The following is a 24,477-nucleotide window of genomic DNA, read 5'->3' as shown; positions in this document are numbered from 1 at the left end:
TTCAATTGGAAATTTCCTTAACTTGAAAAGTTGTTTTTGTTTATATAAAATCATCTGTGTTGGTAACTTTGAATAGCTGTTGGCTTACTCAAATGAACAATTTCTGAGACAGTTCTATTTGGAACATTTAACTTAAATAATTTGATGTGCTATGCTGAATAAAAGGTCTTTAAATAACAGCCACGTTACAAAAATTTTCAAAGAGTGGATCATCCAGTTGGATTGGAAATGCACTTTTTGTATGTGTAAGCTCATGCCCCACTAGCTGCTTATAAATACTTTATAAAAAATTGTATTTGTTTTGAATATTTAAAAATTTTAAATTCTTCAGATGCTTGTATTGGAATTTTTCTGTCTAAAAAGTACAAAAACCTTCCCTGCTTCCTGACATAAACACATGGATGTGTGCATTCATGCATGTACTGTCTTTGTCTCTATTTTTCTCTTTCTTTCTGTTTTTATTAACCAGGAAGAGCTTTATGAATTACAGTCATTGTCCCATATAAAAATATAAAGTTGTTTGTGATCACGACAGTTCTTTTGACACACTGCAATTCTCTGCTGTGCAAGAAGTGACTTTTTGAATAACCCTTTTGCTTTACATTTAAACCCTGATGTTCACCATCTCTTACTTATTCCTGGCCTAATTAAGACTGCTGCGAGCTGAACCACGTTCCTGAGCCCGTTAAGCTGTGCAAACTGGCTCCTGGAGTCCTGAGCCAGGGCTCTGGTGCACACTATCAACCATTTTGTGTCCAAATGGATACACTGAACTTGAATATGTTCTTTGCTAGTGCTTGCAAATCACAGTAAGTCAGTGGCTTTAGGCAAAGCAAGATGTAATGGGAATTCACTGATATAAATAACCTTGGCTGGAGAACTTTGCTGTGGTCATAAATAATGAAGCTCTTGGACACCTCCCCCTTCTACCTGAAAGAAAATCTATATAGGTTTTCTACTGGATTTCCTGACTCCTTGCTTGTATGACGTTTATGAATCTGAATGAACCAGAAGTTGAAGATATTTCTGCTTTGACAAATTTTAGAATAAGGCCTCTCACTGCTTTGTTAAGTAAGCTTTGGACGCAAACTAATGGACACAAATATGTAATTTTTCTCTCAGAATTCCAGCATCTCTGCAATGTAGCCTGTATATTGTGCATATAGAGACTCAAAGAATGTGTGCCAAGCTGGAAGGATTATATTTGGACCTTTACTGAATGGAGTTACTGCAATAACTCCATTTGAGCAGTAGCTCAAAGCAAAGTCAAATTTATTTGTGTTAAACAATATTCACTCATGTGAGGGGCCGGGTGGGAGGAAGCTTCAGTCACAGGTCGGGGGTATGAAAAACCTTAAACCTGTGCATTGAATTGAAAATACAAAGCTGGTGTAAGCAGCAGTAGAAGACTCCAGCTACAGGAATTTTACCACTAGGTTAAGAGGAAGGGCCAGCATAAGTCTGTTGGTAAGCATCATGACCTTCAGCAAAAGTAGATGATTGATTACTTGAGACTTACTGAAAACATAAGGTCAAACAAACTGTTAGGCACTAAAATGAAGAAGATGAATAAGTTGGTGTTTTGCAATATCCTAAGAAACAAAACCTGCAATTTATGTTCATGTTTGTATTTTTAACATATTTTTCCAGTTCATGGGTCATCTTGTGTGCAAAATCATCAACAGATTCACAGAATACTCTTGAGTTGGAGGGGACCCACAAGGATTAGAGAGTCCAGCCCTTCAGTGAATGGCCCATACAGCCATTGAACCCACAGCCTTGATGTTATTAAATTAGCACTGTGTTCTGACCAGCTGAGCTCATTTTACATCTGGGTCTCGCACTATGGGCATTTCCAAATTAAGCCATAAGACCATGTATCTTTTTTTTGGCTGTAGTACAGATGTGGTTCTTTTCATTTTTTTCAATTCTTCTGCACAGGGTTCAGTGCACTGTACTGAAGTATTTGCAGATATTTGCAAATGTAATAATTCTCTGCTGGTCTGTCGTCACTTTTGTCTTGTACTCAGTTGCTTACTGGTTATATTATAGTGGTGTTCAAATTATTGCTTTGAATTTGGACTTGTAATTTCAAATGCAGAGAATTAATTAATCTGTTACTTCACTCATACTTACATGTTGCTCAAATAAGAAAAATCAGATAAACAGAACGTCTCCCTGATTAGAGGTCTTTTTTTTGTTGATGAAAAGAAGTTTGCAGAGTACATTTGCATTGCCTGTAAAAGCCATTAAACTTTTATGTGTAACCAGGAGTTTACAGGTCACTTGAACAGGTGATTTGAAGAAAAAATACTTGGCAGGTTTAGTAATAGTGTTAATACTGAATTTTGAGGGCACAAAAAAATGTGATCCAGAGCTCCTGGAATATTTTTAAATAACCACCCAATATGTATTAGATTAATAAAACAATGAGAGGAAGTTCATCTCACTACATCACATTAACTTTGACAGTTTCTGTGCCATTTTCTTTTCTCATGAAGCATTTTTAGCCTGGTTATAGGAATTAGATTGTTGAATATTTAGGTAATGACATATGATGATCTTTGAGATCAATGTTCAAGTCTTAAGTAGCAAATTCATTGCTTGCAACCAAATGCAACCTTGTGTAAAGGTTGAGATTGCGGATACTGTCTGGATGTGGTGGGGCTACAAGGAGTGAAGGTGAGCTGTTGTTCTGTGCAAGTTGTCACTGAGCAAAGCTGGTAGTTGACTCCTTTTGTTGCTGCATTGGCAAGCAGTGGCATAAGTGACAGAAAAGCAAAACAAAGCAGAAACAGAATCCTATGAACTTGCCAGTGTATTAGAACTTGCCAGTGTATTATGTAATGGTTAAGGAAGAAAATGGAAGATGAGACTAAGAGAAAAGCACACAAAGTGTGCACTTACCTCAAAAATGTGGGGCTTTTATTTACCAAAATAGCATTTAGTAATTTTTAGTATGGATAGATTTTCCTTTTACATAGCAATCTAAAAAGTTTACAGACTTGTAAGGGGTGTCATCAGAAGAAAAATGGAAAAATAGATTGGTCAGAAAAAGGGGTAATTTACTCCCTTGGTAAGAGAATACCAAGATTTTTTGGTTAAAGAACTGATAAAATATTCCTGTTCTGCAGGCAGAAAACAAATACAGAGAAATTGTATGTATCTGTATGATGAACCTAGAAGCACAGAATCTTGCATTTTTAAAATTTCTTCATACTGATAATTTTCATGCGTCGATGTTCACTAGCTCCATTTTTAGTTATATAGATTCAGCCACAGAAATTCAGATTGGCACTGCAAAAGTGAGGATTGTGCAAATATGGCCAAACACTAGGTAATGGGAAAGAGCACCTATTGTCATTGTCATAAACGCTCTGGGGAAGAGGAAACTGAGAAGACAAGTTTTTGGTATTTATAGGTTGTCCAAGATTGTGAAAATGAGAGCTGATTCTAAAGCTTGAAGAAGCCTCATGACACTGTTCCACTGATGAAGTGACAGTAATGCAGTGCGTGTGGGGAGAAAGCTCCTCCTTTATATATACAGTGTTGGAATATGATTTTTCACTCAGACAGGAAGTTGAAAATATGAGGAAAATGTCAGTTCCACATTTTGTAGCTATTAAACACCCCCATTTCCCCTGCTCCCTTCAATTTAATATTAAGGATGATTGGGAAAGGAGTAGAGGATAAAACTGAAAAATGATTATTATGCCACTATGTAAATCATGGGTGTGCTGACAGGTTTACTGCTGTCTGCAGTTCTGGTCCTCTTTAAAGTGTAATAGAAGTAGAGAAAGTACCTCCTGGAAAAATAAAGATGCAAAGGTGTTGAAGAACATGTGTAAGCGGAGGAGCTAAATTCAGTAAACTTAGCCTGGGGGAGAATGAGTAGGAGACAAGAAGTATAAAATCATGTTTGTATGAAAGGGGGGAATGGTGATGAATTATTTACTTGTAATACAGGAATGAAGGGATGCCAAAGAAAACTGTTAGCAGTTCAAAACAAACTGATGCACACAGATGCAAAACTACAGTGGACAATTAGGATGCCAGAGGCTTTCTTGTGGGCTGTAAGAGAAATTGTGGGAAAAAGAATTAATTAAGGCAATCACGTGCAGAGATCCTATATGTTGCTCTGACAGCTGTGCCCTGGAATTTCCATCACTGTATAGCAGGGAAGATATTTTTCAGGCACTTGTTGCTGCTGGTTTTTCGAAACCAGGAATTGAGCTAGCTGTGTTGTGGAGCTCTTCTTTGTGGACCTGTGCTCTGGGGTCTAATGCAGTTGTTTCTCCTTTGGCCTGTGGAGTGGGAATTCAGAGGCTTTATGCACCTACATCTGGAGAGGCAGGTCTTGCACCTCGGGCCAGTTCGGTTCCAACAGCAGGAAGGCATTTTGCCATCTGTGTAAGCTGAGGAATGATTCCCACAGTTAGTGGGGTGACCTACTGGACCTCCAGGAATCAATTGCAGAGCTTGCTGAAGCACATCCATCCCCTTCCCACTGCCACTTGGGGTGTAGGCTCTTACCTGTGTATTTATTTTCCATTCTCCTGGCTGTCCATGGAATAATTAATTGAGCATACATAACCAGGATTTTTTCTCTAGGCTTAATTCTTAACTCTTCTTACCTTATGTAAAAAAACCCAGGCAAAGCAGGCACCGAAGATAAAGCAGGGAAGCCACATGACATTTGGTACTTCAGAGTGTATGTGGTGGAATCTCTGGACAAAGCGTGCGTGTTTGTTGTAGCTTACCTTACCAAATCTTCTGTTAGTGTGTACAGATGGGGAGAGTGCTCTCTTCAGCTGAGCTTGTCCCTGACAAGTGCATGGATGGGGGAGCTTTTAGCTGCGTGCTTAGTAAGACTTCTGTAATACTGATTCCATAGTTTTCCTTTACCTTGTCAATAAAGCAGATCTCTTCCCTCCTTGCTACTTTAGAAGCACTTGGACTCTTTAATTGTCATAGAAAATATAGACAGGAGTGATATTTTTCAAAAGGAAGTATAAAGAAATACTGGGCGGTTTTAGAGAACTGTGTATAGAAGTTCTGTGTGTAGCTCTGTTTATTCTCTGTTATCTAGGAGAAACAAACCTTCTGGTTAGGTATTTCTTTTTTCAAGCTGGAAGGATGGAACGGACATTGACTTTGTGATGGGAGAAGGAAGAGATAGCTTCTTTTACAGTCTTCTTTTGAGTCTTGGTAATTTCCTCAGGTTACTTTTTAGTGGGAAGATAAATATGCTGTATATGGAATCTTTGATGTAAATACCTGAAAGTGTGGAACATTATTTAATCATAATAATGTGTATTTCCTAAACAATTTTAACAGGAAATGGAATCATTTGGCAGTTAGGGCTGCTATGTCTTTCAAACGGTTAAATACTAATTTTAGCTAGAGTAAAGTAGATTAGATTAACGTTTCCCTTAAGTAATAGATATGTCTTTCTGTGACATATCTGATTCTTTGGTAATAGTATTAAAAATTTCCTGAGTTTGATTGAGAATGGTCAAAATGTTAGGCTTTATAAACTTCTTTGTGTAAGAACTTAAGAATAAGAGAGTTCTTTTGATTTTGATGGGTTTGAGCATCTTTTCCATATGGATTCAATTCACATTTTTATCGGAATGTGGAAGTCATTACTCTGACATCTGAAACTGAGGTAGCAATAAAAAAAATTATCACAAACAAGACAGCAGACACAAATGATTTTGTGTTTATTACTGGGTGGCCCTTTTGAAACTTTCCCAGAGTTAATTGGTTCCAGATATTTGAGAATTAAAATTGTGACAAATTTATTTCTGGTCATATTTAACTCGAGTCTTCTCAGTAAGGAGGCTTGAACAAACAGAAGAGTTGTCAACCCACTCATGTCTGTCTCCAGTTTTTGTTGTAGTAGCTTTAATCCCAGTGATTTGGTTTAATAAAGACCACTGAGAAAACAAACACTGGTGGTGACTGCACTGCTCTTGTAAATTATTTATCGTATCTCTAAGGTTTTACTGTGGCGTAAGTGCTGCTGTGTTAGCTTAAATTGTTCACAAATATGTCATGTTGGATTAAATGCTTGTGTAGAGTTTATGTGTGCCTGGGAGCAATGCTTCCTGCTGTCTGGGGTGGTGTGTGTGTGCAGCTGGGGGCTCACAGACCTGCCTCTGCTCTCATGGGGAGTGAGTGACCAGAGCAGGCTAAACCACAAAACCTGGGGTTTCATGCTCTGGTTCCAGTACAGCAGATGCTGCCTTACACAGGGCAGTCTGACTGAGTGTTTGTGCCTGTAGACATTCTGTGAGGCCTTGGGTGTGGGGCAGTGGAGGGATTGCTTTGCTGCTCACCTCAAGTTACGTGTGTGTGTGTGTGTGTGTGTGTGTGTGTGTGTGTGTGTGTGTGTGTGTGTGTGTTGGGAGCCCAGGGGCTTTGCCTGAGCAAGGCAAGAGCCCCGGGCAGGGTGTGCAGCAACTCAGGTTGTTCTGCTTATGATTTGGTATGATGTATTTTCTGTACAAAAATACAGCACATTTTCAAATATTTGAAAATAGGAGACAAGTGTGGCTATGTAGCATCTTAAGTGCATATTACACACATTGTCATATATATGTCATGTGTCTTCCTGTACTGTAGTGTACTCTACTGCTATAGTTATTCAGAATATTTGTTAAATATTCATATGCAGATATTGTATAACAGTAGCTTTATTTTTTCCATTTTAAAACTAAATTGGACACGAAAAGCATTACAAAACCAAAATTACCTTACTATTTACTGTTCATATCTTATCAATATATGCCTCAAACCTTTTTATATTCCTATAGGAAACAAGCCTTTTTTCAAATTTCTTAAACTTGATATTACAGGACTCAAGTTCTAATCTTGAACGACTTTTCACATTTTGAGTTTGAATTTGGTAAAGCTGTTTCTGACAAGTAATGAAAGTCTTGCAGTAGTAAAGTCAAAAGTGGAAATTGCTAAGAGTTAATTAAGTTTCTCTTAATGAAAGGATCTAATTTGTAGCTCAGTATGCCAAGTTCTTGGAAGACAGTCTTTTTCTTCTCAGAGATTGTCAGTTATCAGCTGTGACACACTGATAATACGATACACATTCAAACCCACACATTTTATATGTATATTTATATGTATATTTGTATATATATTTATGTATATGTATATTCACACCTGGTGAAAGGGAAGAGAAAGCCTTTGTCCTTTTGTATGTTTTCCTGAATTAGTAAGTAAGTAAAAATGTTAAAAGGAAATGTTTGATTTGTGTAGGCATGGGTTTAATTAATACAAGTCTGTGTTCTGTAAGTGTTGTGTTAGTAAAATTTATGAAAGAGCACTAAACTGCATTAGGGTAATTTATGGCCCAAATAAATGTCAGTTGCTAAGGTAAACTAGTACAGAAACAGTGTAACTAGGATAAAAAAAGTGAAGAACTGGAGTAAATTGCAAACATTGTAAGAACAGTGATACAATTCTTTCTTTATATTCACCCAAGCAAGTATAAGTTCGTTTACAATATATTTATTAACAGTCACAGGCTAATAAAACAACACTTACAGAGCAGTTTTGGACACTTTCCAGCTCTCTGTATTGTGCAGTGACAAGTTAGGCCAGTGCTTTTTTTTTCTTTATTAAGAAAAAAAAGAAGGAATCTGTATTCCTGGTTCCTTTATAAGGTTGTTAAATGTGCCATTTGGCATTTCAGAGCACTGCTTTGCATTGTGCTCAATTAGTGCGGATGAAGCAATCGCAGCAACAGTTTCAGAAATGTGCCTAATTACTATAAACCACTGAGGGATCCATTCATTCTGTGTTTCTGGCTCTGTGGGTGCCAGCCACAGAGACTCCAGCAATTTCTGAAGCCTAATCCCGAGTCACTTCTCCATGTTTCTGTACCACTTGCATTTTGGAACCTGTAATGGGGTCTGGCTGTTTGTGGCTATGAGTTGCTCTGCAAATGTATCTGTAGTATATTCTGGAAATGAGACCTTGGTACATAGGAAAGGATTGAGAAAGACCTTTCACCCCTTTCTACACACACACACACACACACACACTTCCCTCCTGAAAAAGGAGATGGTGCTATTTTATGTTTTATTTTAAATTATTCTGAGTCCTGCCACAGAGAGTCTTTATTAGTTATGAAGGCTATGGAATAGGATTTACTTGTAGCCTGTACTAGTCATTATCATTTACTGGCTAGTTTGATGACAGCCCTCTTCCAGCTTAATGACAAACCTTTCACATTTGCCTTTTTTGGACACTTCTAGTTGGTAACTTATTTTTGAGAAGCTACTGGGCATTTAAATCCAGACTTAAGGAAGATGAGTGTTGGCTAATTGCTTTGATTAGACATGTATTTGAAACAACAAATCCACACCTCACTGCATTAATTGAAGCTGTTTTATTTGTAGGTTTTTGTAAAAAGGTAATTCATCCTTCTCTCTTTGTACTGAATGAAGGAGTTGGCTGCTACCAGAAAGTATTCCTGTATAGATACTTGTGTGAGCATAAAGCCTGGAACACCTGGAGGAGCACCTTACTGTTCACAGTTTATGCTAGCAGTTTTCCTGGTGTTTAGATTATGCAAGTCCTTTAAGTACCAATGAAGCCCATCCATTTTTGCACCAGGTTTTTTTCCTCTGTACATTCTGTCAGTGAAGCAGTGAGACTTTAAACATCTCATAAATGAGAAGGAAAAACTGTAGTGAAGACCTGACCAGATATATGGTACTTTAACCTATCATGGTACTAGCTACTCTTAAATGTTTGCAAAACAGAGGCATCCTTTTTTCAACCATGTTTTGAAAGCTTTTTGAAGAGGGAGCCCAGCTGAAAGCTTCTGATTTATATTCTTGTTTGATGTTTTTGCACTTATCAGGATTAATTTGCTCATTTGATAGGGAGCATAGTGTGTTTTAGGCTCACTTGATTGTCTTCTGTGGTTTCTAAATTGTTTTCAGTGTTGCTGTATTCCTTAGACAATTCCTTGTTCTGTAATTGTATACTTGTAATTTATGTTGTAATTTTTCCTTAAGAAATATGAGCTATTATTTGGCTGTGCTAATGTACAGGGTGGTTAAATTAACTTATCTGTGCAATCCAGTGCAGAGTGCAGTTTATGGAACAGACCCACTACATGTATTTGGTACCATTAAACCTTGCCAGGAATAACTGTACATTTTATTCCCTGTCAAAGATCCTCTTTCAGATCCTCTTTCTTGTTATTTTGTACTAGGTTAAAGTTTGCTGTAAATCTTAAACACTCTATAGTTTGATTTTCTTTCTTTTCTTTTCTTTTCTTTTTTTTTTTTTTTTTTTTTTTTTTTTTTTTTTTTTTAATTTTTTTTTTTTTTTTTTAGTTTATTGCATGTTTTAAATAAAGAGAATAGGTAAAAATAGAGTGAATAAACTGGTCTGGTGAAGAGATTCTGATTGTCTGTCCCTGAGGCTGGAAGCAAGCGAGACTTTGAGCTATATTTGAATTGAACTTTAAGCCATGTCCTCATTGCTTTCCCAGCCTTGTAATACAGCTCTACATCACTTGGACTAGCTTATGGCCATGCTGCATTTTCTGATTTGGTAAACCTAGCAGTAGTACTGGTAGTGCCTCCTGTGATCTGAATCAGCTGCCTTTAACTGTGCAGTCACTGTCTTTTCCTTGGGAACATTGCTCACTCCCAATATAAGATTATAGATGTCTGGCAGATTAGCAGCTGCTCAGTTTCATAACTATAACTATTGGTGTGTTCAAAACTTCCATAAAATATGGGTTATCAGTTCCTCCATTGGCCTTTCTCTGATGCTCCTCACCTGCAGTTTGTAAATACTTCACAGTCTCTTAAAATTTATTCTCATGAGTCAACTCTTAAGTGGCCAATATGGTAACAATTTTTTGCATGAGAAGTAGAGTCATAAAATGATTTGTTTGGATTATGTTCAAAAAGCATTCAATAACTTGATTCAGTACTAGAAAGCTGAGGCATTTGTCCATGACTATTTCCAAATTTCTTCAGTTACATTTTTTACCACATTGAAATTGTAATTGTTTTGTATGTTCTCAAGGCAATGTATGGAAATAACTAAGCCAATATTCTTTATGACTTTTGAGAAGTAAGTGAAAAGTATTATTCCTCTTCTGGATAAGGAATTGCCATGGTAGTACCATCAAGAGCAGATTTTTAGGATCTCTTGATTGAGAGTCTCCAACCCTTGGGAAAAAAAAAAAAAAGCCACACTACCTATTTACAGAGGAATCCTCCGTGTTTCAATTGTCTGCCTGATGTCAGATAAGAAAAACAAAAGCTAGAATCCGGCCATCCTTTGTGCATGCTATTTGTTTTACCAATAATCTCATTGTGTTTCCTTGTGATTTGCCTCCCAAGTTTTAGAGAAAGAGGAGAGGGATTTTACAGACCTGGCATTGATTGCCATGTAGCTTCATTTCCTTCTTTTACCACTGTCTCTAGCAACCATCTGAATTTTGATGAAAGTCTTATATCCCCTGAGACAACCCACAGATGAAAGTAGGAATTAAGTCCCATATTTCTTGAGTTAGAGTAGGCTACACTCTTTTCCCTATACAAATCCCTTATTGTTAGGATGACAAAGTTAGTTGGCAGCAGTTTCCAAATCATTGTGCACCAGGCAAGAATATTTCATAGTTTTGAAGTCAATTCATTACAGTAATTTTGGTGACTGTGATGGTGTCGAGCAGTTCTGACTGAAAGCCTCTCTGGACCAAATGTGTTTCAGGCTATGGAGGTTGTAGCCAACTTAATTTCAGGTGGCTTGAGTCTGTGTCTGGCTCATGCCTTGATTTTTAAGGGTGTTTTACTGGTTCAGCTTGCTCTAGAAGGGCTTCCTTCTGCTTTGACATTTGCTGTTTGTGCTCTAGTCATGCAGCTGGGCTGGATGCAGTAATTCATCCATTGCAGGGTCAGACTTTCCCTTCATGGAAAGCATTTAAGAGCAAGAAAGAGGAGTATCCATCTGGCATGATAGAGAAGCAGAAGTGAAGTGTTTTAGACTTATGCTATACACGGGTAAATCCTACAGATTTGTACGTTTAGAATTCTTTAGGTATAAAATTAGAAGTGGTGAGTTCTCATACCTTTTGTTTGAACAGATTTGACAGATTTTACTACTTTTTGCTGTTGTACATGTGCACAATGCAGCAAGGCTTGTGGAGTACAGCTGTACCATGGCTTCTGTCAACAGCATTAATGTTGGAAGGAGACATGGCTCTTCTGATAGTGTATGTGGAAGAGAAGTGTGGCTTCCTCCTGAGATTGGTCTTGTGATAAAGGTTTCCTGCTTTTCTTAAAAAGAGAAAACAGCATGCATGTATGCTTTGCTATGGGCTTTCCACTGCTTGGCAGAGAGGGGCGATTCTTAGGTGCTGGAGGGACTGTTGTTATGTCAGTTTTGGGGAAAAATGCTTGGGAAGAAGAATTCTTGCTCATTCAGTTTGTTTGAAATGGCTTTACTTGCAAACTCTGAGTGTTGTGCAACCCATAAGTGAGAGTTTCTATTAGTTACTCATGACCAAAATAAGAACAGCTTTCTTGAGAACAGGAAGCATTTGACCAGTGCTTCCTCCAGTTCTCAAAATACTATTCCAAGCAATGAAATTTTTAGCTCTCCTAGCAAGAAAAAAAAGTTGATTAAAAAATGATTCAGAATACTACATTATGTTGATAGTTATTTCCTATATAGCATATGGCTTTCTGAATTTTCTTGTTGATTATTTTGTATTAAGTGGTTTCAATCACAATCAGCATCTTATTTAGTTAATTGTTTTTATAGATAAGAGCATGTGATAAAAAAAATCACAATTTTTTGTTAGGTCATCACCAGAACAGATATACTCTTCCTTAAATGCAATTTAGCTGTTGTCTACCATTAGTAAAACTTTTCTAGGCAGAGTAGGGACACATTGTTATAAGCTGCCCCAAAAATGAAGTAGTGTTAACCTGTGTGTTCAATTTCTAATTCTTTAGAACTAAAAAGATTGTGTGACATATACATGTTTAAACAATGAGTTTGGTAAGTGAGTTGTGTCTCATTCAAAGTCAATGTAATCTGTGGTATGTTTACACTGTGGTCATGATAAATCACTGGTTTGAAAAAGTTTTTTGGATTAGATAAATATTAATTTAGTGCATAACACTCTGAGTTAATCACAACACGTGGAAACAAACCAATTGAGACAAAGAAATTTTTGTTCCATTTGCAGATACAAAGAGCTAGTACTTAAAATTGCTACCAGTGGAAAATGTAAAAGGTGAGGTAATCCCCTTAAGAAAAAGGGCCCTGGTTGTGAAACATATTAAATGTAAATCTTGTAAAACTTGTAGGGGATGTACTGAAGTACTGAATTGAACCTGCTCAGCGTTCATGCTAACGAGAAATTCTGGTCAATGAAGGCAGATAAGGAATTGTAAATGACTGTTTAAATTAGTCTGGAATTGCAGAACATGTGCTTGGAAAATATGAAAGAAAGCTGTCTAAATATGCAGCTCTCATTAATTTACTGGTCATAGTGAATGTCTGTTACAAGATCCAAGGCTGCTGGAATAGCTTGCTGGTGTTTAAATCTCTGCCATTTTTCAGGGGTTAGAGTGGAGAAGAGAGATCAAGGATCTTTTGATTTTGCCCTCTGTTGTCCCAATAACTCACCAAGGAACTACAGGTGGACCATGAAAGCTCACCTCAGTCTTCTTTAACTTATGTGGCAGAAGAGTTTGGCTTCACTTATTTATAATAGCTTGGGAAATAATTTGACAGGAACATCCTGGTGCCTGTTGCCATGTCACACATCTTGTTTTCTTGACTGTTGTCTTTCTTTCACCAGTGCTCTTAAGATGAGGAGGGTGAGGTGCTTATTAAGTCACAGCAAAGAGTCAAAATGAATGTACAAGCAAAGATGTAGTAAGAAGTGTAGGATGATCAACAAGGCCAAGTGTAAGATGCTGCACCTGGGTTGGGGCAATCCCAAGAGCAAGTACAGATTGAGCAGAGGATGGATTGAGAGCAGCCCTGTAGAGGAGAACTTGGAGCTGTTGGTGAATAAGAAGCTCAGTATGATCTGGGAGTGTGAACTTACAGCCCGGAAGACTGGCCTCATCCTGGGCTGTAGCAAAGCAGTGTGGGCAGCAGAGTGAGGGGATTCTGTCCCTCCACTTGGCTCTCATGAGACCCTACCTGGAGTGCTGTGTCCAGCTGAGGGGCCCCCAACAGAAAAAGGACATGGACCTGTTGGAGCATGTCCACAAAGATGATGAGAGGGCTGGAGCACCTCTCTATGAAGACAGTCTGGGAGAGTTGTGGTTGTTTAGCCTAGAGAAGATTCCAGGGAGACCTCACTGCAGCCTTTCAGTACTTGAAGTGGACTTAAGAGAAAGATGGGGACAAACATTTTACAAATGTCTGTGGTGACAGGACTAGGATCAATGGTTTTAAACTGAAAGATGGCAAGTTTAGATTATATGCATTGAAAGAAATTCTCTGCTGTGAGGGTAATGAGGCACTGGAACAGTTTGTCCTGAGATGTGAATGTCCCATCCCGTGGAAATCTTTAAGGCCAAGTTGAATGGGGCTTTGAGCAACCTGGTCCAGTCAATGGAGTCCCTGCCCATGGCAGGGGAGTTGGACTAGATGGTGTTTAGAGGTCCTGTCTGACCCAAACCATTCAGTGATTCTGTGTAGTATTGGAGTTCACTACAGTCTGGACTCAGGGCAGTATTACCCTTTTATCCTAAAAGCTTGGTGACTATATCAAGCTTTGTCAGACCTTCTGTTTTTGCATGTTGTTTCTCCAGCAGCCTTTGGCCAGGCAGTATGCAAAGTTCTCCATGGATCAGTTTCAAATGGGATAGAGGGAGATGGAGCATGATGAGTGCTTCTTCTCACCATTTTGGAGCTGAAAATCTGAAGATTGCGCTGCCCTGAAGTCCTGAAGGGATCACTGACTATACAAGCAAATGTGCTTGTATATTCCTGGTGTGGCCAGGCTGGTCTTTTGGCCACTATCTTTTCTACTCTGGCAGCATTACCAATCAAAACCAGGCTTGACAGTTGTCCCGTGCTTTCTGCAGGCTGGCTTGCAGCGTTTGCTGTCCTTCTGCTGTGTGATTGGAAAAAGGAAGGTTTTAGTTGGCTTCAGTGGATCATTTCTCAGATGCAGAAACCTCTGCTCCATGATGAGGGTGGGGCAGGCTTGCTTGGACCTTCTTTCTCTGGCATTTCTGTCAAGGCAGAGGAGATTAAATGGCCTATTTCTCCAGTTTCCCATGCTGGCTGCTGGCCTGGTTTGTGGGTAATTCAGTTCATGAGCATTATACTGCTGGATTTATTTTTTTCCTGGCTTCCTGATACTTAGTTAATTGCAATGTTGAGCCCTTCAATCCTATGTGCAGAGAAAACTAGAAGAAGGTGAAAGTCAGTTACAGGCTGGGACCAGGAATCCCAATGTAAATACCAAGCATTTTTTGGGAGGGGGCTGGGAGAAAGGAAAGGGAGGAAAAACAGGTAGAGGACAAGTCAGGAGAAGAAAAGCAATTATCATGATCTTGGCAAATGTTACAAATACCACAACTGCAGACTACTGGGTTCAGATTAAGATAAATACATAGAAATGCTTTTATTTCATCCTCTTAGCAGCATATGCAGTGTGATTATTTCTGTGCTTGGTTCGCTTGTTGAGCATGTGTTCTGCAATTTTAAATTATAAAGCTCTTTAAGGAGAGGCTGAAGTTCCTGAGCAGGACTGCAGCAGGGAGGAAGATCTAGGATAGTTTAGTTGGTAGAGAGTAGAGGTAGATTTATTCATAAGATAGTTTATTAACCCTGAAACTGCACATTTAGGTCAATGATCAAATGTAATTTGAAAATGGAATAGAAGTTACACTGAACTATGTGTAAATTTCAACCTATATTTACATGACAAACCTGCAAATGCTCTCAGGAATGAGCAAGACAAATTAAAAAAAAGTGACTAACCTGTTAGTTTTGTTAGTTTTAATACTGATTTGTTTATGCTGTATTAGTGATGTGTTTTGTACATCTCCAAGCCTCTAGTTGAGAATCAACACGTTTATTATTTAAGAAAGAATAACATTTCCATATAGTACTTTTCCTTATAATATACCTGGCCAGATGTGTGCTTTGTTTGCACAAATGTTGGATAAGTAACCAGAGGAAAGGGAGATCAAGTATTATGGGATGCAAAGGTGGATGTTTGATGCAACACATTCTGAAAGCTGGATTTGGGAAAAAATTAGAGGTGTTTTGGAAAATGGATGCCATGCTTTCATGAACTCTGTAAAATATGCTTTTATTTAAATATGCTTTATGCCTTTTTTGTTTAGTCTTTTGAGAATTTACAGCTAAATTGCTTTTATTGAAGGTAAAGGTAAGAAATTATTTGATCTATTAATGGGTGACTGGAAAGAGCTTGTGTCTCACAGATGTCAAATATAGGCTGATCTACTCATTGTACACATAAGGTTCCAGTAGTTCAGTAACAAAGGCAGAGACATTCAGAGTCATTCAACGAAGTAAAAGATTTAGGTATACAGAATTCACATCTGTACAGTAGAATTAAATGAACTCTTTATGGTTTTTCAGGGAGTAGGAATTTACATATTTGTCTTTTTAAAAGCATCAGTTCTACTTCAGTATTGTTTTTTAATGTATTTTAAAAATATTTTAAACCTATAGAATAGGTTTAAATAGAATGGCAACACATTCTATTTTAGAATTGTGGTAGTTTCATCAAGAGTTGTAACAATTGTTAAGCTCCTCAGTTAAATCTGTCATCTTGAGTAAGGTTTAAATGCAGACAGTTACTTTACATTTGATTTTTCATGGACAGAATTCAGGAAAAAAAACTCAGAAACTTCTTTTGTGCTTTCCTAGTCAGTATTGCTTCTGAATCTCACCAGATCTTTTTTTCCAGCACTCATTCTTGTTTTCAAAATTGTGTGATGGTTAGCTAATAAGGGCTATAACAATAGTTCATATATAATCAAGTTGAAAGATTGTTATTCATGACTTCAGATAGACTGTCAAAACTCTTTTTTTCATATAATTTACTTTTCATGAAGAAGCACAGATTTTATAGGGCAGAGCTGTCAGTTAGCCATTGTATCCAAGATCAGCATACCTAATAGGAGTGAAAAAATGTCTTTTGTGGTACTCCATCCTTTTTTATTCTTATAAGCAATTTGCACCATTGTAATTCAATTGTTTGTTTGTTTGTTTGTTTTCCTGTTTTGGTTTGGTTTTTATTTAATGCACATATAGAAGTAGGTGCAAAAAATAGATTATTAAAAAGCATACATTTCTAAATTCATTAACTTGTGTGATCAGTCTCTTCACTGCTTGGATTTGAAATTTTTAGCTTTGGTAAAATCGTACCAACTATTCTGATGAAGTACTATGTGAGACCATTTTATTTTTTGTGAATACCTAGAAAATTCAAGACATCTGGAATCTAATGCGGTGTTTATCTTTCTTTTTTTCCTACCATTTCCATCAATAATGCACAATTATCTTCCACTTCTTGTTCATACAAGTGTGTGTGTGGTTTTTTTTTTTTTTTTTTTTTTTTTTTTTTTTTTTTTTTTTTCCACTTGCAAAGACTTTGATCAGAAGCAACTGCTTTGTTGGGGCAGGAACAGTTGGTCATTTTTGTCTGGAGATGACATTAGGGTTTGCATGGCATTGCAGAGTGGTAGCGTACCTGAGGCTGCCTTTTCACCTCATGTATAGTGTAACACGCTAAACATTCTTTATAACGAGCAACAATTTTAGGATTCAGTAACAATCGTCTTGGCAACACATTTATTTTACACTGAGATCACTAAAACCATGTGTTGACAATTTGCTTTCTTATGAACTTCTGACTCCCATGGCTGAATAGAAGACTTGTTCACAGTGAATTGAATGCAGATAAATCTCAAGTTTTTACAGCTTTCTAAAATATCTGGTAATATCGTAATATTTAGTGAAAAGCAGTTAAAAATTAGCTAAATTTGTAGTCAGCAGTTTTTCTGAGAATAGTAGTATTATTTCTTAAATGGACAGTTATGCCTAGTTTGAGTTGTGACAGAGCAATACTCTGTATATTTTTAGCAGATTTAATTAAATGAAATAAACTTTCCATTTCAATATACTTAATATCTTTTAACACATTATTTAAAATTAGATCCTTTGAACTCAAATGTCTTTAATAGACTTAGTCTGTATTGAAACACGTTGTATGCAAATATTTTGCAGCATGAATATTGACTGTTAGTATACTGGTAACTTCGGTAGATTTGAAATTACATACCAAGAATATGTCAGCAAGATGTGTTCAATAAACTGGATTTTTAATCTAATGATTTGATGTCCTGTAGGGATCCTTTTGCTCTCAGCAAGATATTATCATAAATAGAATTTTAGAAAGTAAATAAGGTGTGCAAGAATATTGTTGTTTTTATACTGGTGGTATAGATTCTCATGCAGCTTTTTTTCCTCTTTTCTTCATGGAGCATTAAGTATGATGGAGTTTGTCTCTAACATTCAAAAAGAAAATGTAGTCCATGTATCTTTTGTCTTTCTCCAGCCTCATGCTTATTCTTCCAGATGCAACATGTGCACCTTGAATGCCAGCAGAATGTTCTGTGTTTTTGGATTTCCTTGTGTCTTGGCTTGTCACAGCTAGAAACTGCAGGATAGCCTTCCACTTGGCTGGCACAAAGCATTTCCACCACTTAGAGAGAATTTGAGGAATTGGGCTGTGTTTCTGAGGGAAGCAGAAGGAATTCAAAGGTCATCTGTAAATTGCATTTTTTTGTGGGCTTGTCCCTTAAAACGTTGTTGTGAAATGCTGAAACAGGTTGATGAGAGGTTATGAGACCTCCAGTCTTCAAGATGCTGAAAATGGGCCTAGACAAGCTGGTTCAAGGGAATCTGAACAGGACCAGACAGAAGCATAGAATTGTTTAGGTTGAAAAAAGCCTTTAAGGTCATAGAATTCATCCGTTAACCCAGCACTGCCAAGTCCACCACTAAACCATGTCACCAAATGCCACATTGACACATCTCTTAAATACCTCTGGGGATGGTGACTCAAACACTTCCCATGGCAGCCTGTGTTCAAGTGCTTTACAACCCTTTCCAGGAGGAAACTTTTCCTAATATCCAATCTAAACCTCCCCCAGTGCAACTTGAGGCCATTTTTTCTTGTCCTGTCACTTGTTACCTGGGAGAAGAGACTGACCCTCACCTGGTTACAGCCTCCTTTCAGGCAGTTGTAGAGAGGGATAAGGTCTCCTCTGAGCCTTCTTTTCCCCAGGCTAAACACCCCCAGCTCCTTCAGCTGCTCCTCATAAGACTTGTGTTCCAGACCCTTTCCCAGGGCTGCAGCACTTCCTTGGACATGCTCCAGTACAATTCTGTTTGTTTCTGCCTTTGCAGGGCAGAGGGGAAGAAGATAAAAATTGAAGACAGTGTGGAAGCTTTGAAAAAAACAGCAGTGTTACAGATAAATTTACAAAATTTTGCTAGCTGATTGCTTTTATCATTAGTCTGTGTGATGTTATAGCCCTGTGAAGGTGTTAAAAACCTCTGAATGGTTACATCATGCTCTTCCTTGTACGACATGGCCTTACTCAAATCTCCACATGCTCACACCCAGTTTGCTTTGTCGAAAGAATGCAGACCTGAACTATTTATTGCCAGTGTCCACCTCCTTCACCTTAAAGCTTACACCAACAGTAAGCTTGGGCTGATTCCTCTTTTGAAAAATGGACTTCTTTAAGCCTCCTCTTAGATTTTGCATGCCACAATCCCCACAGCTCTTTCTCCAGCCTTGTCACTGTCAGTCCATGGCTATAGGTGGGCTCATCCCTGCCATGAAGTTTGTGTGAGAGGCTGTGTTTGTAGTGCTAATCTTAGTGAAGGGTGGCCCACCAGAAGACATCTGTGATGTTGCATTTGCTATTACTGTGATTTTTCCTTGTTTCTGAATGGTTTTGACATCTGGCATTAACGATGTGAGTACAAGTGTACTAAGAGAGATTTTTTACTAGTAGATGTGAAAAGAAAGTCATCACGCACACCAGTGGTTTTCAAAAGAAACAAAAGCTGCTTAGCTGTATTGACAGGATGCTCAATTTGTTTGAAACATCCCTAAAAATGTCGGTGAAAAAAGCCAATTTTGTGAAATACAAAAGGTTCTTTGAAGTTCACTTCATTTCTCAGAGAAGAAAGGTTCAAGAAGCAGAATTGCAGTGGAGCACTGCCCTACATCCTTAAGTAATAGATTTTGCAGCCTAGTGTTCTGGAGTGCACACATTCATTTACAGGGTGTGGGGAGAACATAAGGTAATTAAAACATCTTTTATTAAGTTATTTTCTGCAGAAAATTATTTAGGATAGAGTAAACCCCACTTAATCTGTCTCTAGGAAGACTGAGAAATTAATCTCAAGAGATGTCTTTGATATCACATTTATTGAGATACAGCTGTCTTAAGGTAGTGGTGGTGGGAACTCAGCAAATCATACAATCATGGAAGCACTGAGATGCTATTTTTTTTAAAATCACTGTTTTGAAAGATGGTCAGCTACTGCAAACTGCTTTTATTTATAAACTTTCTAAATGTGATTTTTTTTTAATTTTTTTTCCCCAAACAGTCTGCTAGCTACTCCTTAACATAGATCCTTAAATATCCAGAATATTTTTTTAATTAGAACCAGATATCAAAACCATGTTTTTTTTACAGTTGAAATTGAAACCAGCTTCACGGTTTGCTATGGAAACAAGTTTTTAAAACAAATCTGTTCATGGATATGCTGATGTGCCAATCTGTGAATTTATGTAACTTGTGAATTTTTTTCATGCCTTTTTCCAAGCAGCTTGTAGAAAGATAGGTGGTACAGGGCCTGTTACAGTCTGTATTAAGCCAGTAACCTGTATCTGTATCAGATGCATTGTGCCAATTGTCTCACTGGATTAAGAAAAGGATGAGGCATCTAACACAGGAAGGTGTTCAACCTAATTAAGGATTAAAGATTTCCTCAAATTTGTGTTCTCTGCCATTTGCACATGACAATGTTGCATTTTGTAATCCCACCATTACTGAGAGTTAAGAGGGGCACAGATGCTTTTTAGGAAAAGTGCTGCATTGTACTATTTTTTCATGGTCATTTGTCAATTTAAGTGTCTATTATTAAACAGCAATTTTAAAAGTAAGTTACATGAGTTGTGAAATACCATATAGCTATTTTTTCCATAGTACCCCACTTTTACCTGACAACTTCTGGAGGACAGTTATCTGGGGCTGAGCATCTCTGACCTGCTCAAATGGTCTTCTGGAACAGCTGTGATGTTGCCTGAGGGATCATGTACTGCTTAAGTAGTTACTTTAGCCAAGACCAAAATCTTCAGTAAACACTTGTCTAAACTGTGCAGGTTGTTCTAAAGGAGTTACTGGAGCAATTCAATTGTAAAACAGGTGCTAGAAGGCAGAGAAAATATAAAAAAATGTTATAAAAGTTGAAACAAATTACCATGAGGTGTGTTGTCTGTTTTTTAATAACGAATTTGTCTGTTTGTTGGTGCAGGCCACAGAAACACTGTTCCGAATGGCAGTAGCAAGAGGAGCCATCACACCTTTAAGACATGGAGAAGTAAGGCTAAATATATCTGTATTTTTTGTTTCTTATTTCTCTGTGATATAATGCTTTATTAATATAGTGCTTTATAAATTCCTAGAAGTCATACTGTCTTCAGGTAAGTGAAGAGAGCTGGACTATATATAACTTGCATACCTATATTCCAGTATTTTTAAAGGAGAACAGGAACTTAAATACTACCTAGTCAGAAATGAAATATTTTTCAAAGAACGCTCAAGTCTTCTCTCTGCTTCAATCATTATTTAGCTGTATGATAGAAGTGCTTTCAGCTGCTTTGCCAAGGGCTGGGATGCAGTTTTTCACTGAATTTTTGCTATTAAAGATTGCCAAATATAGAGAAATTCACAGGAGGTCAATATTTGTTACTGGGTAGTTGTGGAGAGGTTACTCAGCCTTTGTTCCTTTCAAGAAATAGTAACTTCATGTAATATACAAAGTATTAATACATTGATTATTCCAAGGAGGATAAATGTATTTAAGTATTATGTTGCTCATACATGCTTCTGTTTGTGGTGAACATTTTTTTCCTTCTTTGGATGGTTTTATATCTAGTAAACATGGTTTTGAATGTTGATGATTAAGTATCTCCAGTATGAGTTGGTGCCATTTATACTTAGGTTGAACTTCATTTAAAAATTATAATTCTACAATCAGTCATGACACTGGAAATGAGGAATGATATGGGCATTGTCACAGCTGGGCATTACAGCTGTGTGCGGTTTTTCAGTGTTAGAAACCTCAGTGTGTTTTTCATGGTAATATCATTTTGATAAAATTCTTAATAAGTTTGTGAAAATTTCTTATCAGAGACACAATGTTCAGTCTGGAATCTTGACCTACACTGACCCTGGAATCCCAACTATGCTGTAAAATGCTCCTTATGTTGATGAGGTTGCCTTAGTCTCTTTTTTGTGACAAAAATCTCTGTGTCAGTGTCTGAAGATGTACCTCAGATATCATGTCTTGCCACTGTCTGTAGTTTTAGCTTTTCTGAATATGTGGATCCTCTATGAATTTTGTTTCTGCTATTTTCTACAGAAGACTGTCATGACATTTTCAGAAGCGTTAGTTACCAAATATGTGCATCCTTTCCAAATTCCCTGGTTAGGTTTTTTATTCAGTGAAAGATACTTAATTTTCTGTGTTTTAATGACCAGGTTGCCCAAAAGGTTTATGTAGTTACCCAGTCAATGGTTGAATTATGGAAAAATAAAACTATGGGGTTTTTTTAAAGAGTAACGAGTTCGGTTGTTTGCAATCCAAAATACTGGGACAACTACAGATGTAATGATGTCTCTTGTGAATGATATTAGTAATTTCTGAATCTGATACATCTTCTGTTGAGCCAGTTTAACTCACTGATTAGGCAGAACGATTCTACTTTTTTCTTCAAATATTCGTTCTGATATTTTATCAGTTAAACCATCTCCAAGGCCAGAGACAACCAAAGGAGAAGCATCAATGTAAGTGGTGAGAAAATGTAACCATGGTTAGCAAGAAAGGAAGTGTGAGAAAGTGACTTCATGTGGGTGTATGGTGTCCTGTGATACTTTTTCTGAGCTATTCCTGGGGCCTCAGTGGAAATGCAGTTAAGGCTAAGCTAGGTAGTTTATAGATAAAACATTTAATATTGGTCCAGAATTGGCTTTTTGTGTAAGAAGGCAGAGGGAGAAACAAGAAAATACCTTTTTCTCTCTTGTATTTTTATTGGACTCTATGCAGAGGAAAATGTTTTCACTCAAGGGAGAACTTTTCATTAAATTCTGTTGTGTAATTATAATTTACTTAGTCTGAAAATGAGAAATTACATTATTCAAATGAAACTAATATTTCCAGAAGAAACATATAATCATCAAGTCCTTCTAAATTTTTTTTTGCTCTTCCAAGAAATTGCTGGATGTTTGCACAGTGCATAACTAGAGAGGGAGTCAGAAAAAAAGTTGACTGTATTCTGTTTGATAAGTGTGAATTTGGCAGTGAAAATCAAAACAGAGAAACTTTTTAAATGGAAATTTCAAAATACAGAGGCAGCAGTCCAAATGTGCAAAAGTGCTGTTCAACTTTCACATCAGAACTTAAAAATATAATACCATTTAAAATTTGAGAGAGGGTAAAACTGTTTACTGTTAGAAGGCAAAAGTCATACCTGTCTGTTTTTAATTAATAAAGAAATGACAATCTTCTGTCTGTACCACTGAACAGATTAATTTGCAAACATTTATTCTACAAGCAAAACAGGATGCATGAAAAACTGTCCATTATGATCCAGTTGTCATCACCAGGTGGATTTATAAGTTATAATATTGAATGTCCACTGGCAGTCCCTTTTATTTCTCCTTTCTACATTTCCTCATTCATTTGGCCTTATCAGGCCTTTATGCATATAGAATTTTTATGTTTTTCATTTATTATCCTTGAAGAAATTGAAAAATGAGGGTGTACAGGTCTGATATTTCTACTTTTACATGTGGTTTATAAAATCACTGTTGAGAGTTTAGATAATTATGCTGCCAAAACTAATTATCAAAATTGGGGGCATAGTGCCAAGAATTAAACTGTGGAATATTAGTCATAGAGGTTCCTGAAGAATCTTCTCAGTAGTTCTCTTGCTCCTGGGTTGGGTTTAAGTGTAGTAGCATCCATGAGAGGGCATCAAACCCAGAAGCGTAATTCATTCTCAGGATTCAAGATGTTTTTAATATTAATTAGTTATTCCTGTCAGTTATTTTGTTGTGGGGGTGGAGCATGAGGCAGAGCCTTTTTCATTTCTGTTACCACTTCTGGCCGATTCCCAAATGATCAAAAGCTGTGGGAGCAGATGTGACCACACCAAATCCCATGGCTGTACTTCTGTCTGGAAATCTTAATATGCATTTCATTAATGACACCAGCCTGAGCGCCTGTGGTTGGCACAGCTTCATTTGGGGAAGCCCGGACCTGGCACCACCTAGAGAGCATCTCCAGCAGTTTCTTCTGCTTCTGGTCTTCATGCAAGAGGTTAAGATCTGCTGCCATCAGTTCCTCACAGTGTCCAGTCTCTTCCAGACAGGCTGGCTGTCTTTGTGGGTGCTGCCTGATGTGGCAGCAGTGATGGGGTTGAGGAAATAAGAGCAGCAACAGCCTGTCTGCTGAAATGAGAGAGAAGAGGATTACAAGGAGGTTTCTGCTTCTGAGCTGACTGTGCTTTCCAGTTCTGCATTCCCTGGAGCCTCTACTGTGTGCTCAGCCCCCAAGGGAGAGCTGTGAGGAGTAAGGGTTGGCAGCAGTGGGCTGCAAGGAGTTGCTGAGTGCATGGCAGCAGGATAGGATACATTTGGCACAAGCTAAGATCAGTTTGGTGACTGTACACAGAGAGAGAGAGAGAGAGAACTTCCAAGATTTTACTGGAAATGACCAATTTTATTCACATTGCGCCGGTGATATACCAGAACCAGTGTGTCATGTAGGATGTGTATATTCTGTGGAGATACTGAACAAGAAGGAGAGATCTGGTTAGGACAATGAACTCATAGGACTCACAGGATGTTCTCAAGTCCCTGTAGAAGAGGGAAATGAATCCACAGAGAGAAGGAGCAGGGGATAAACTGAGGGAGTGGAACCCTTAAAGGGAAAAAATGCATGAAATACATAGGCTGACATAGCCAACATGCCTAATGTGGCCTAGAGAGCCACAACTAATACCAGTCATGCATGATCTCTGTGGCTGTTAGTATAAAAATGTAATTTCTCTAGCCTGAAATGGCTTACTGCCTTGCAGTGTAATACATGTAACTGTATGCATTG

General features: G+C 37.6%; 1 protein-coding gene across 1 annotated transcript in view; it reads left to right on the top strand.

Annotated features, from left to right (window-relative positions):
- TMEM135 (transmembrane protein 135) overlaps positions 1-24,477 on the top strand; it is a 158,558-nt gene that overhangs the window by 47,935 nt on the left and 86,146 nt on the right. The window contains exon 5 of the mRNA XM_083884986.1: positions 20,623-20,688. Within this exon, the coding sequence (XP_083741112.1) occupies positions 20,623-20,688 (66 nt within the window). The remainder of the gene's footprint in view (positions 1-20,622; positions 20,689-24,477) is intronic.

Source organism: Zosterops lateralis, assembly GCF_965231275.1.
Source record: "Zosterops lateralis genome assembly, chromosome: 2".
Lineage (NCBI taxonomy): Eukaryota > Metazoa > Chordata > Aves > Passeriformes > Zosteropidae > Zosterops > Zosterops lateralis.
Note: the sequence above shows the minus strand (reverse complement) of the source record. Positions and strands in the feature narration are given on the sequence as shown.